Genomic DNA, 13,615 nt, shown 5'->3' on the forward strand with positions numbered 1-13,615 from the left:
TCCTCAGTCCATTGAAGGCTCTCAACCTGAAAGCACTCTGGAACACTTTTCTTCCACTCCAACAGCACATAGAAGTGGGGAGTGTCCCGATCCACCCTTATGTTCACCACATATATCCTCTGGTCCAGGACAAGAGTCCTCATGTCTGTAGAATTCGCTCTTCTGGCCAAACATCACCAGGGACATCACTTTACCTCAACTTTACCTCAGTATTCTGGTCCTCACACCACTTAGTATAATGGTGGTGGGGTCCATTTTGCTCACCTGGCTCATATCCATATGTGAGACCACCTGCCCCCCTTCTCCAAAGGGGAAGGCTGGACAGGAGATCCCGGACGAGCCACTCCTGTAGGGACTGCTTAAGTCCGGGCCCTCCCGACCTCCCCTCCAAGTGGCCACCAACCCAAGGAGGTATCTCACGTTGGAGCCTCTGCCTAACAGGGCATGTAACAGTGGTATTCAGTCACGATCGGCAGCCACACACATGGGGCAGTGATGGTCACTCTCGACGGTGCCTCACATGGGATGATGGTGGTTGATCTCAGGCAATAAGAACTTACAGGGAAGATAGTAGTCAATTCCTGATAACAGCAGCTGGCATAAGGCAATGGTAGTCCGTCTCTAATAGCATCAACCTGCTCAGAATGATGGCAGTCAGCCTCTGGTGACAACAACTTTGCCTAAAACAATGGTAGTCAGTTTCTAATGACAGCAACTTGCCTAAACAATGGCGGTCAGTCTCTGGTGACAGCAACATGCCTAGAACGATGTTAATCAGTCTTTGATGACAACAACTTACCTAGAACGATAGCAGTCAATCTCTGGCGCTGGCAGAGGCCTCCCTTGTCCACTCTCCTCATCCCTCTGATCTCACTCCATGTAATCCCTTTTTATCTCCCTCAGCTGATCCTATTAAAAAAAAACCTTACCTCCCACTAAAAGATGTATGTTAAACTCTTTCCTAACTCTCCCTCTCTGTTGTAATGTCCAGTGACTGGCCTCCTGTGTTTGCTTTTTTAGCCTAGTTTTTTGCCCAGAACCTCCCCTCTCTATTTTTATTTTTATTTTATTTAGCATGCAGTGTCCTTAAGAGACTTGGGAGGGTGCATGCCAAAGATTTCATTTCCAATGTTTGTTAGGTTTATACTTTGAGGTTCTTCACCAGCATGCTTTAAGCAGAGATTCATTTGAGATGTCTTCTATTGTTATATAAATGATATGTAAGTGCAATTCTTGCTTCTTCAGAGCTGATGTCCAGAGTTGGACAAACAAGTTGTTAGGAATAGCTTCAGAAATTCAGGGGCAAAATGGCAGCAAAAAGAAAACAATACCACAATTGAGTCCAAAATTTCTGTTGCTAAATGATACATTTGTTAAGTTAGTTTTGCCCCATTTTATAACCTTTTTTGCCACAGTTGTTAAGTGAATGACTGCAGTTGTTAAATTAGTAACATGGTTGTTAAGTGAATCTGGCTTCCCCATTGACTTTGCTTGTCAGACCCCAAGACACTTCAACCATCATTTGCCAAGCATCCGAATTTTGATCATATAACATGGGGATGCTGCAATGATGTCAGGTCCCTATAGATCAGGGCTTTTCAACCAGTGGTACTACGGGTACCACCTGTGGTACATTGGCACCTGGCAGGTGGTACGCGACCATCCTAGAAAAGTGATAGCGGGGGGAGGGGAATGAGCTGAACTGGTGGCAGCACCGCACAAGCCTGAGCGAGAGATGGCTGGAGCTGCAGGGCTGTCAGGGCTCAGCGGAAGCGCCAGGATCAGTGCCGCTTTCCAGCTGATCGGCACTTCTTTGGGGCTGTCAGGGCTCAGTGGAAGCGCCAGGATCAGCAGCAGGCTCCAGCTGGAGCTCGGCGCTGATCCTGGTGCTTCTGTTGAGCCCAGAAGAAGCACCAATCAGCTGGAAAGCAGCATTGATCCTGGCACTTCTGCTGAGCCCAGAAGAAGCACCAATCAGCTGGAATGTTGCAGCATCTCCAGGGTCTTGTGATTTACATTCAGATGCTTGGCAACTGATTCATATTTATGACGGTCACAGTGTCCCAGGGTCATGTGAAGTGACCAAAACCTGCTGAAACCACCCAGCAGACGGGGAATAAAAGCCAAACACTGCCCCATCCCACCCCCGCTGCCAATCCTCAACAGAAATGCTCACAACAATGAAAACCTCAAACAGGAGGAAGAGCGCCGCCGGGCTAACTCTACCCAGGCTAGCATTGAGCAGATGTTCTTGTGGTTGAGGTACCACTTGTCTTTCTCTAGGGCTTGTTTGAAGGCCAGAGTAGCAGCATTATCTAGCAGCGACCCGCCTTTTGCTTGCACTCTTGTGGTTACTCGAGCCACTAATTGTCACGGCTTTATCACTTCTGATTTCGCACTATTATATTGCGGTAGCCTTGACAGAGCGTCAGCTAGGAAGTCCCCCCCCCCCACGGTAGGTAGCAGAGGGTGAAATTAAAATGTTGAAAGTGTTGGGCCTTTGCTTGCTTAGGGGACAATTTTCTTGTTTTTTTTTAGCACCTCTAAATTTTTGTGGTCAGTCCAAACATGGAAAGGGATATTATTCCCTTACAGAAAGTGCTGCCAGGTGAGGAGGGCCCACCTAACTGCATAGGCCTCTTCTTCCTACACTGTCTAACATTGCTCAGTTGCTGTCAATGTTTTCGATGTGTAGGCACAAGGTTGCAGTTGGCCCTTCTCATTCTCCTGGAGCAGTACGGCCCCCATGGCTACATGGGGGGCAAGCATTCAAGCATCAGCTTGAATGAACAAAAGGCTTTTCAGGTTCTGGATACCTTAGCACTGGTTCAGTGGAAAAAAGTCTTTTTAGCTTTTCAAATGCAGGTTGGCATTCCATAATCCATTTTAGTGGCTGATTAGGTTTTGGTTTGTCCACCCCCTTTGTTTTCAGCAAATTGGTGATGGGGAGGGCAATTTGCGCAAAGGATGGGGTGAATTGCCTGTAAAAATTTGCAAAGGCAAGGAAACTTTGCAACTGCTTCCTGGTGTGACACAGCCCATACTTTTTCCAGGTCCATCTCCACCCCTTTATGGAAATCCGGTAGCCCAAGTAGTCGATTTTCTCTTTGTGAAATTCGCACTTTGAAAGCTTAATGTAAAGTTTGGCAGCATGGAGTTTGTTTAGGATTGCTCTGACCAATTTTATGTGTTCAACTTTCGTTTCAGTATAAATGAATACATTGTCAAGGTATACAAAACCCCCCTTGTACAGGTGCTCATGGAGCACTTCATTTATCAGCTGCATGAACACCGCAGGGGTCCCTTGCAACCCAAAAGGGAACACTTTGAATTGGAAGCACCAGTTTTCCATTCATCCCCCTTCTTAATCCTGACTCGGTAATAGGCTTCCCGTAAGTCCAGTTTAGAGAACATTTTGCTCTTTGAAAAGTGGCACAACGTGTTCGGACCCCTGTAATCAACACAATAGATGAAGAGACCCATCTTTCTTATCCTGGAACAGAACCGGGCCCGCCACCCTGGCTCTGGCCGGCTGAAAGAAACTGTGGGCCAATCTCGATGGCAGTCTGGGCTGGTGAGGGGTGAGTTCATCTGAGCTTCTCTCACTAAACACCTCAACCAGGTCGTGGTATTCCAGGGATTTACCCTGCAGCAACTCACTCTTTGAAGCTGCCGCCACTTCTCTCAGAGTTTCCTTCCTCACTTTGTGGCCACTGTTGTGTAGAACTTGCTCTCTCTTTGGGAATTTCAGGAGCCCCTTTCTCCAATACACCTGCAGGTTCCATTTTTTGAGCCAGGCCAGTCCTATGATAAGAGGCTATTCCATGCCAGGTGCCATGATAAAAGTCAAAGGCTTGGAATAGCTACCCATGGTTAAGTCCAGGGGGTTGGTGGTGAAAGTGATAGGGACGCCCCTGGCAACTAATGTGATTGGTTTCTTTAGTTTCCTCAGACAGACCCCCAGTTTTCCTACTAGACCCTTTAGGGCTATTTTCTTTCCCAAGCTTGGGTTCAACAGTTCTATGGGCATGGTTACTGGCGCAATCGGCCCACTTACCAGGGTGTCATCGTCGTAATCACTGTTGGACATCCCAGGTCATCTTCCGATGGGGTTGGAGTTCCCTCCCTGGGTTTGGAGGGGAGCAGAACTCCACAACCTCAGCGCTTCTTTAGGGCTGTGTCTTTGGCTCACTGTGAGGGCTTCCCATTTCTCCATTGGCAGTAGTTCTCCTTTCTTGGTTGGGGTTTTCATCCGGCACTCGGCTGCTTGATGACCCTCTTTGCTGCACATGAAGCAGGCAGTTGAGCACGGGCATCTACCTTCTCTCAGATAGAGATCGCCTCCATAATCTGCCTGATCGGTACTGGTTTCGTGTTGGTCGATCTCTGCTTCTTCGGACAGGATGCACCAGTCATGAGGTGAGCCGGGGCTTCTCTGGCAATGCAGGCATTGTACAGGTCATTATTCAGCCCATCTTTGAAGCAGCTCACCAGGATGTCTTCTGACCAGTTGAGGCAGCAGGCTAGGTCCTGGAACTCCTCAGTGTATTCGGCTACTGGGCGATGGCCCTGTCTTACTGTTTTGATGCGGTCTCTGGCTTTCTGGTCAACCAGGGGGTCCTTGAACTTCCATCTCAGCAGTTGACATCCCAGAGCTCTGGAGCATTAGCGTTGTGGAGAGTCACCATCCAGTAGGCTGTGGTTCCCTAGGGCTAGGGTGACCACCCTCACCCTGGCCCACTTGGGATATTTCACCCATATTCTTGCATATAGGTGAGGATGTGGGCAAGGAAGAATCCCAGTTGCTGAGGATCTCAGTCAAATTTGATGCCAAAGGGGGTGCCTTTCGTTTCTGCTGAGGATCTGCTCCCCCATGAGGCCTGCGAGAGTTCGCGGCCCCCTGGTCCCTGCAGGGAGAGTTGGCTGGTGTGTCGATCACCTTTTTGGACGATTCAGCAGCCCCTGCAGCCGTCTCTGGAAGGGGGGACCCTCCCCCCTCATAGGTCTCCTCCTTGCTCTCCTCTTCATGCTTGTGCTTCTCACTCAACCCAGAGACTTTCACCACCGAACCCCTGGACCTCACCATAGGTAGCCACTCTCTCTGACTTTTATCATGGCGCCCAGAATGGAATGGTCCCTGGTTCTAGGGCTGGCCTGGCTCAAAAAATGGAACCTGCAGGCGGACTGGAGGAAGAGACTTCTAAAGTTCCCAAAGAAAGAGCCAACTCACATGGCTGTGGCCACAGAGCAAGTAAAGACCCCAGTAGAGAAGTGGCACCTGCCTCGAGAGGTGAGTTGTTGCAGGGCATACCCCGAGAATATCACAATTTGGGTGACTTTTTAGTGAGAAGGGGTCAGATGAACTCCCTCCCCAACGGCCCACAGACTGCACCATTGAGACTGTCCCGGGGGCTAAGTTGCCAAAGCCAAAGTTGTACTCAATGACCCCAAGGGAGCTAGAGGAGTTATGTAAATTTATAGACAAGAACTTGGCCCAGAGCTTCATACAACTGGCCAGAGCCAGGGTGGCCACCCTGGTCCTGTTCCGAGAAAAGAAAGATGGGTCCCTTCGTCTCTGTGGATTATAGGGGTCTGAATGCAGTGTGCATGGAAAACCTGTACCCCCTCCCACTCATGAAAGATATGCTAGCCCATCTATCAAAGGAAAAGGTATTTTCTAACCTGGACTTGTGTGAAGCATACTACCAAGTCAGAATTAAGGAAGGAGATGAGTGTAAAACTGCCTTTAATTGCCCCTAGGCTGCTTTCAATTCAAGGTGCTCCCGTTTGGACTGCTATGTTTATGCAGCTGACAAAGTGCTCCATGAGCACCTATACAAGGGGGTATTGGTATACCTTGACAACATATTGATCTACAGTGAAACGAAAACCGAACACGTGGAACTGGTCAGAGCACTCCTGAATAAACTCCAGGCTGCCAACCTGTATGCTAAGCTCTCAAAATGCAAGTTCCACAAAGAGAAGATAACTACCTAGGCTATTGGATCTCCCACAAAGGGGTAGAGATGGACCCAGAGAAAGTGCTGTACTCTATTGGAGCGGGTACCTCCCCATACCAGGAAGCAGCTACAGAGCTTTCTCGATTTTGCAAATTTTTACAGGCAGTTCATTCCCTCCTTTGCACAAATCACTTTCCCCATCACTAACTTGCTAAAGACAAAGGAGGTGTACAAACCAAAACCCAGCCAGCCACTAAAGTGGACTATGGAATGACAAGTGACGTTTGAAAAACTAAAGAGACATTTTTCCACTGAGCCAGTATTGAGGCACCCAGACCCTGAAAAACCTTTCATGATTCAAGCCGATGCCAGCGATGTGACTGTGGGAGTGGTGTTGCTCCAAGAAAATGACCAGTACCAACTACCGCCTTGTGCCTACACATCAAAAAAAATGAGCAGTGTGGGGAAAAGAGGCCTATGCGGTCAGGTGGGCCCTCCTCACTTGGCGATACTTCTTAGAGGAGAGCAAAATCCCTTTCCAAATTTGGACTGATCACAAAAACCTAGAAGCCCTGAAAACCCCAAGGAAGCTGTCTCCTAAACAGGCATGGTGAGCCCAGCATTTTCAGTGCTTCAATTTTACTTTCCGCTATCTACTGGGAGGGAAGAACTTTATGGCCAATGCTCTGTCGAGACAGCCCCAGTATAATAGTACCAAAGCTGAAATTGTCAAGCCCCTGCTCCCAGCAAAACAGCTAGTGGCTCCAATGACCATGAGAGCGCAAAAAAAAAAGGAGCCCAGCCACTAGATAACACCACTACCCTCATTTTCAAGCAAGCCCTAGTTCTTGAGCCACAAGAACATTTGCTCCATGCAGGAGGACTAGCCTGGGTAGGAGGGAAGTTGTATGTCCCTACTAGTCAGAGACTAAAGACTATGCAAAACTGCCATGATTTGAAACAGGCGGGGCACTTTGGATTCATAAAAACACTACACCTTTTAAAGAGACAGTTTTGGTGGCCATCCCTAAAGAAGGACATTGAGAGCTATATGGCTAGCTGCCCACCTGCGCAGCAGCCAAACGGAGACAAGGGAAAACCTGCAATCCGTTAGCACTCTGGAGAGATTTCTATGGATTTTATCATAGAGTTGCCAGAAAGTTTAGGAAATACAGTAATCTGAGTAGTGACTGACCTATTTTCAAAACAGGTTCACTTTATCCCGTATCAGAAGATCCCTATGGCTAAAACTCTGGCAAAGCTGTTCCCACATCACATATATCGCTTACATGGAGCCCCACACTGAATAATTTCTGAGGGGGGTCTAATTCACTTCAAAGTTCTGGAGAGCCTTTCTGGAACTTTTGGAGATGGATCGGCCTGAGTTCTAGTCATCATCCTCAAATGAATGGGGGGGGGGAGGGGACAGAATGAATGAACTTAGTTCTAGAACAATACATAAGATGCTTTATTAACTATCAACAGGATAACTGGACCGACCTCTTGCCTTTTGCTGAGGTTGCTTATAACAATGCTGTACACACTAGCACTGGCTTCACCCCTTTCAGAGTGGCTACCGGGCAAGGCTACCCAATGCCCGAGCTGCCAACCAATGATCCCACCATTCCTATGTTGAAGGCATGGATTGACCAGCTAAAAAATATCTGCCCAGTCATCGCAAAGCACTAGATGAAGCCAGAGCAGCCTACAAGACACAAGCAGACAAGAAAAGAGTGTGACCTAAACCATTCTGTGTTGGAGATGGAGTCTACCTATCTACTCGATATCTCCAGTCCCTACAACCCTCTAAGAAATTAGGCCCAAAATTTGTGGGACCTTTCCCCATCACACACATTATAAACCCCATCACTATAGAACTAGAGCTACCAAAAACTGTGAGACAAGTCCACCCTGTGTTTCATTGCAGCCTTCTAAAACCTGAAGTAACCTCACCTTTACAGCCTGTGGGCCCCCCAAGGCTGCAACCCATCATGGTTGAAGGTGAACAACATTTTGAAATTAAAGAGGTCCTTGACTCTCGTAAACACCATGGAATAACACAATACCTCATAGCATGGAAAGACCTCCCCGCATCCCAAAATGAGTGGGTCCACAAGAAACATGTTAGAGCCCCTACTGCTCAAATGATTCAATGCTCTTTATCCAGATAAACATAACTAACTACCATGTTTCCCCAAAAGTAAGACCCAGCCCAATAGTAAGCCCTAGCTTAATTTTGGGGGGTGGGTCTAATATAAGCCCTACCACAAAACTAAGCCCTAGTTTTGGAGCGAGGTGCACCCCTAAAAATCAAGCTAGGGTGGGGGTAGAGGGATGAAGCTGCCCCACATGCCCTGCACCCACTTACCAGTAGGACCACCACAGCCAGGCCTCCCACACCCCAACACCTGTCGTGCCACTGCTTGACTTCTGCTGCTTGACTTCTGCTGCCGCTTGCCACTTCTGCTAGCGGCAAGAATCCACACAGCGCTTTGGGCCGCTTCTGCTCGCATGCTTCAAGCTCACGCAGCACTTCGGACCGTTTCTGCTGCTCACGGCAGGAGGCCACATGGCACTTCAGGCCATTTCCACTGCTCCTGCCGCAAACAGCAGAAACAGCCCAAAGAGCCACATGGCCTCCTGCCACCAGCAGCAGAAGCGGCCTGAAGTGCTGCGCAAGCAGCAGAGGTGGCCCAACGCGTGTAAGCAGCAGAAGTAGCCCAAAGCACTACACGAGCAGGAGAAGCAGCCCGAAACACTGTGCGAGCAGCAAAAGCAGCTCGAAGTGCTGCACGAGCCGCAGAGGTGGCCCGAAGCACCATGTGGCATCCTGCCGCGAGCAGCGGCAATGGTGCAATGCGCCACATGGCATCCGGCCGCAAATGGCAAGCGGCCGCAGAAGTCAAGCAGTGGCGCAACAGGTGTCGGGGTGTGGAGGCCTGGCTGTGGTGGTCCTACCAGTAAGGTAAGTGGGTGCAGGGCACATGGGGTCATCCAGAGCTCTCAATACCTTTGCACCTCTGTATTGGCTCCTATGGACTGGACAGTTGGGAGGGGTTTTGAACAATGGGTTTTAACAGTGATTTCACTTGGGAACTTCAAATTCTGCCTACTTCTTCCTGCTTTCACTATCTCTCAATAAAAGCTATTTTTGAAATGCTACCAGTTTCAAGAGTTCTGCTTTCTTGAGGGAAGCAGCTGAGGCAGGGCCTTACAAATGGTCATGAGTGTGAAAAACAGTAATAAGTCACTTTTTTCAGTACTGTTGTAACTTCAAATAGTCACTAAATGAACTTGTAAGTCAAGGACTATCTGTAAACTGATATTAATTGGAGAAACATATTTTGGAGATTACAAAGGTAGAATAAAAATTATACCACCTTCTGACAACTCCCAGAAGCTTCCCATCGAGATCTTTGCTTTTCAGTTATTTGTATATTTAACTGTGATCTCATATGCTTGGCCAATGTAAACAAATCTGCAAATGTTATCTATACATTGTTAGCATTCCAAAATGGCAGCATATATTTTTAAAGAATTCATCTCTAATTCTTGCAAATTTTCTTTTCATCCTGGAAGTCAGGCCAAATCTGTAGCAACTCCTCTGGCTCAAAGTGATGTACAACCACTAACTTTGAGAATTTGCACTTCTCATAGCTGATTTTATACATCTTGAAGAGGCCCCAGGGACTGTATGTCACATTGATGCCCAGTTCATACAAACAGATTCCCATGAAGGAATCTTCCATGTTAATTACCTTAATGGTATGAGCAACACGGTAGATCTTTTGGGCCAGATCTCCAGAAAATACATACCCAGGCCCACCAGTGTAGGGTGGGCAAGTGTCATTAGGATATATCTCCCAGGGCACATACCATTTAAATGCTTTATTAGGTAATGGCTTTGTGTTCCGATAAATGTACCCTGTCATATAGTCTGGGGCTAAGTGGGGTTGTAATAGTTGTGACACCATATAGTTCACATTGAGAAAGATGTCAGTATCTGCCTTCATCACACAGATGGCATTGGGACAGAACTTGCTTATCCACTCCGTGCCCATTAGAGTTTTTAGGGTGAGGTTGTTGTAAGTGTCCAGGAAATTTTGCTGGATAATATCTTTGTGGATGGAACTTTCCTCATCCAAAAGACTTTGAAGCCGGGATCCAAAGACTTGGTGGTTACCAGAGAGAAAAAGGCAGACCATGGAAATATAACCCACTGAGTTCTCATTTCTCCATGTATGCTTGATGGCCTGTCTTGCAACAAAATATTTAGGCTTTGTTACCACCAGCAAGACTAAAATAGGGTTCCTTTCCTGACATTTATTTGGCTCATTGAGAAGAAAATTAAGATCTTTAGAGTAAACAATTTCCAAGGGATGTTGCGCGGCTGTTGAAGGTGCAAGAGGCTGCAGATCCAAAGAACTATTTTTCTTTGCCTTCTCAAGTATATCTTTCCATTTAAATTCTGGGCTACTTTGAAGTTTCTGGTGGAGAGCCAAAGTTTCAAGATGCTCTCTTTCAGTTCTCAGAACAAGCAGAAACAGAAAGATGGAACAAAACAAGAGTGCCACAGTTGGCAAATCTTGCATCTGGGATAGGAACATGGTGACGCCCTCAAAGTTCTGGAAAGGAGGAGAAAGAAATAGGGAAGGCAATATCTAAGAGAAAGATTGTTGCATACTTTGTCCTCCTTTGCAGAGAAAACCTACAAAAGAGAAGACAAAGGAATATTGTTATATTCAGTTCATAAGAAAATACTATTTGCTTTTACACAAATACTTAACAAGCAAATATCCATCACTCTATTTTATGTTGAGACTTACTATTATATATTCCCATGGTATACATTTTAAAAAGAAATTACATATTTTTAATTTTCCCTCAAACTTCTGAAATTCTTGACATAGTAGATGTCTTGTACTTAACATTCTTTGAGAAGAAGATAAATTCTAAAAAAAATTGCCAAAATGCTGACACCATCTCCCTAACATTTTTGGAATGTTTTCACAGAGAGAGTAGCACAATACATCAGCCATACTGGTTTAAACCAAACTTAGGACACAGGACTGAATCAATATACTAGTCACTATTTTGCTAATCCAACACCAATTGAAAATTGGGGGGAGGGAAGTGGGGGCCTGAGAAGACCTGGTCCTGCCTCCTAGGCATAGACCAAAACTAAAGCCTTATAAATATTTGAGTCACTCACATTTAGAGTGAGATGCCTCATTTAGAGTGAGATGTCTGTCTCCTAACAAATTGTAACAAATATTGATGGCCTGTTTTTATAGACATACAAACTGTTGGAATATTCATGAGCAGGAAGAGTCATGTGGTAACTCAGTCAGCCAATGTGAAGAAAGTGCTACTGAGTCTGTGCAAAAGGTTTAGAGTTAGAAGCTGGTTTGTTTCAGTTTCAGTCTCTGGTCTGTCTCTGCTGTAAGAAGTCTTCATTTATGCTATGTTGCTGTGAAGAAGAATGTATGGTATTGTAAATATTTTGCTATGAATATAAAGAGTTTATTTGAATCAGCTAAATGCAGTCACCTGTGAGAGCTTCTGATTTATTTTCACCAATAGAGAAATTAAAATTCTCTAACAGGTTATGGGCCCAGAGCTTACTAAGGACTGCATTGTAATTTAAAGCTGGAAGAAATTGCCTGTGTTTAGAAAGTATAAGAACAAGGCAGAAATAGCAGAATGGCTGAAATGGAATTTAAGGAAAGCTCTGTGCCTCGTTTAGGCCAAAAGAATTACATTATATGGGCTGCGAAGATGGAATGTTTGCTGAAAGCAAAAGAGCTGTGGTATATTGTAGAAAATCCCCCACAAGTATTTGCAGCTACTGATCAGAAAAGTCATGATCAAGCAATGGCCTATCTCATCTTGAATTTAGATGATGAACAGTTTCTAAATGTTGCAAATCTAAAGACTGCAAAGGAAATTTGGCTGAAGTTGAGAGCTGTTCACGTGAATGTTTCTGCATGCAATATAGTGCAATTGTCAAGAAAACTTTACAGAGCCTGTTTGCAACCAGGTGAATCTGTGGAACAGCATTTAAATAAAATGCAAAGTTTATTTTTGGACTTAGAACAACGTGGGATTAAATTTCCTGAGTCACAGAAGGTTTTATTGGTGTTGAACAGTTTAGATAAACCTGGGACACAGTTTCTGCAATATTTGAGTGCAAAGAAGAAAAGGACTTAAATTTTGAGGCTTTAAAGGCATGTTTGCTTAATGAAGAAGAAAAGCACAATTTCAGGAGTAGCCACGAGGAGGAGAAATTCCTGAGGAGGGGGTCCAGACTGCAAGTCTCCCGAGGAGAAGGAACAAGCAGCAGATGGACCAAGTTGCAACAAAAGAGAGATTTTGCAAGCAGCAAGAAAGGAATTGCTACATTTGTGGAGCCAGCACACATCTGAAAAGGAACTGTTTGCAAAGGAACAATTTGCAGCAAAAGACATTTATGCATGCAAAGAAGACTAATTTGCAAAAGGAACATTTTGGTGTTGCAAAAGTTTGCAATAGCAACAACAGAGACAAGTGGCTAATAGATAGTGGTGCAAGTCAAACAATTGTTAATGACTCTGAATTATTTTGCAGGTTTGTTCCAATAGCACAAGAAGCTGTGGCTTTGGCAAATGGCCAGAAAGCAAAAGTCATCGGAAGAGGCAATGTAAAAATTCCATATTTGGAATCAAAGTTTACCAATGTGCTTTGTGTACCTGAAATGGAACATAATTTGTTAAGTGTGTCTAATTTAGACAAACAAGGTTTTGAGATCATTTTTGTAAGTGGGAAGTGTCTCATCAAAAGGAATGGGAATATTTGTGCAGAAGGCATAAAGGAAGATAATCTATATGTATTGCAGGGACAACAGGTTCAATGTTCCCATATATTTAAGAATGTTGCAGAGCATGATTCATGCATTCATCTTCTACATAGAAGACTTGGCCATGCAAGCTTTAAAGTTTTGCAGCAAATGCAAGAGTTTGCAGAAGGGCTAAATTTGAAGGGATGCAAAACATATTTGGACTGTGCAATATGCAAAGCATCGAAGTCAAAGGCATTCCCAGTTAGTAAATATAGCACAAGACAAACAAAAAGAGCTCTAGAGCTGGTCCATGCAGATCTGGTGGGACCTATGCAAGCCAGTTTGGGAGGAGCAAAATATGCACTGGTAATTGTTGATGATTATAGCAGGTATTCATTTTGTTACTTGCTTAGAGATAAGACAGAGGTGCTACAACAATTTAAACAGTGGGTAAGTTTTGTAGAGAGAAGCTACAGACAACAAGTATGTCAGTTGCAAACTGACAGAGGTACTGAATTTATGTCAACTAAATTCCAACAATGGTTGGGGCAGTTGGGGATAAGACACAGACGTACAAATCCTTACTCAGCAGCAGAGAATGGTGTAGCTGAAAGAAGGAATGGTGTTTTGCAAACAATAAAAGATTCATTATTAGAGGATTCTGGTATGAGCAGGTCATATTGGGGAGAAGCCATATTGACTGCCAATTATATAGTTAACAGGCTGTGGAGTTCCTCCATTAATAATACTCCATATGCCATTCTATATGGGAGAAAGCCATCACTGGCACATTTGAGAATTTTTGGAAGTACTGCATGGGTACATATTCCAAAAGCAA

The 13,615-nt window shown here is 45.2% G+C and overlaps 1 protein-coding gene across 1 annotated transcript; it reads right to left on the reverse strand.

Annotated features, from left to right (window-relative positions):
- Nucleotides 1-9,505: 9,505 nt before the first annotated feature.
- LOC114923453 (beta-1,3-galactosyltransferase 2-like) lies at nucleotides 9,506-10,599 on the reverse strand. The gene has a single exon (XM_029286457.1). It carries the CDS (start codon nucleotides 10,565-10,567, stop codon nucleotides 9,506-9,508), a length of 1,062 nt encoding a protein of 353 aa, XP_029142290.1. The 5' UTR covers nucleotides 10,568-10,599.
- Nucleotides 10,600-13,615: the final 3,016 nt, after the last annotated feature.

The sequence above is a fragment of the Protobothrops mucrosquamatus genome, unplaced genomic scaffold (assembly GCF_001527695.2).
Source record: "Protobothrops mucrosquamatus isolate PMUCROS unplaced genomic scaffold, P.Mucros_1.0 scaffold_215, whole genome shotgun sequence".
NCBI classification, from domain to species: Eukaryota; Metazoa; Chordata; class Lepidosauria; order Squamata; family Viperidae; genus Protobothrops; species Protobothrops mucrosquamatus.

What these genes read in the sequence shown, in the direction of transcription:
- LOC114923453 (XM_029286457.1), bottom strand. Translation starts at nt 10,567, where the DNA reads ATGTTCCTATCCCAGATGCAAGATTTGCCAACTGTGGCACTCTTGTTT.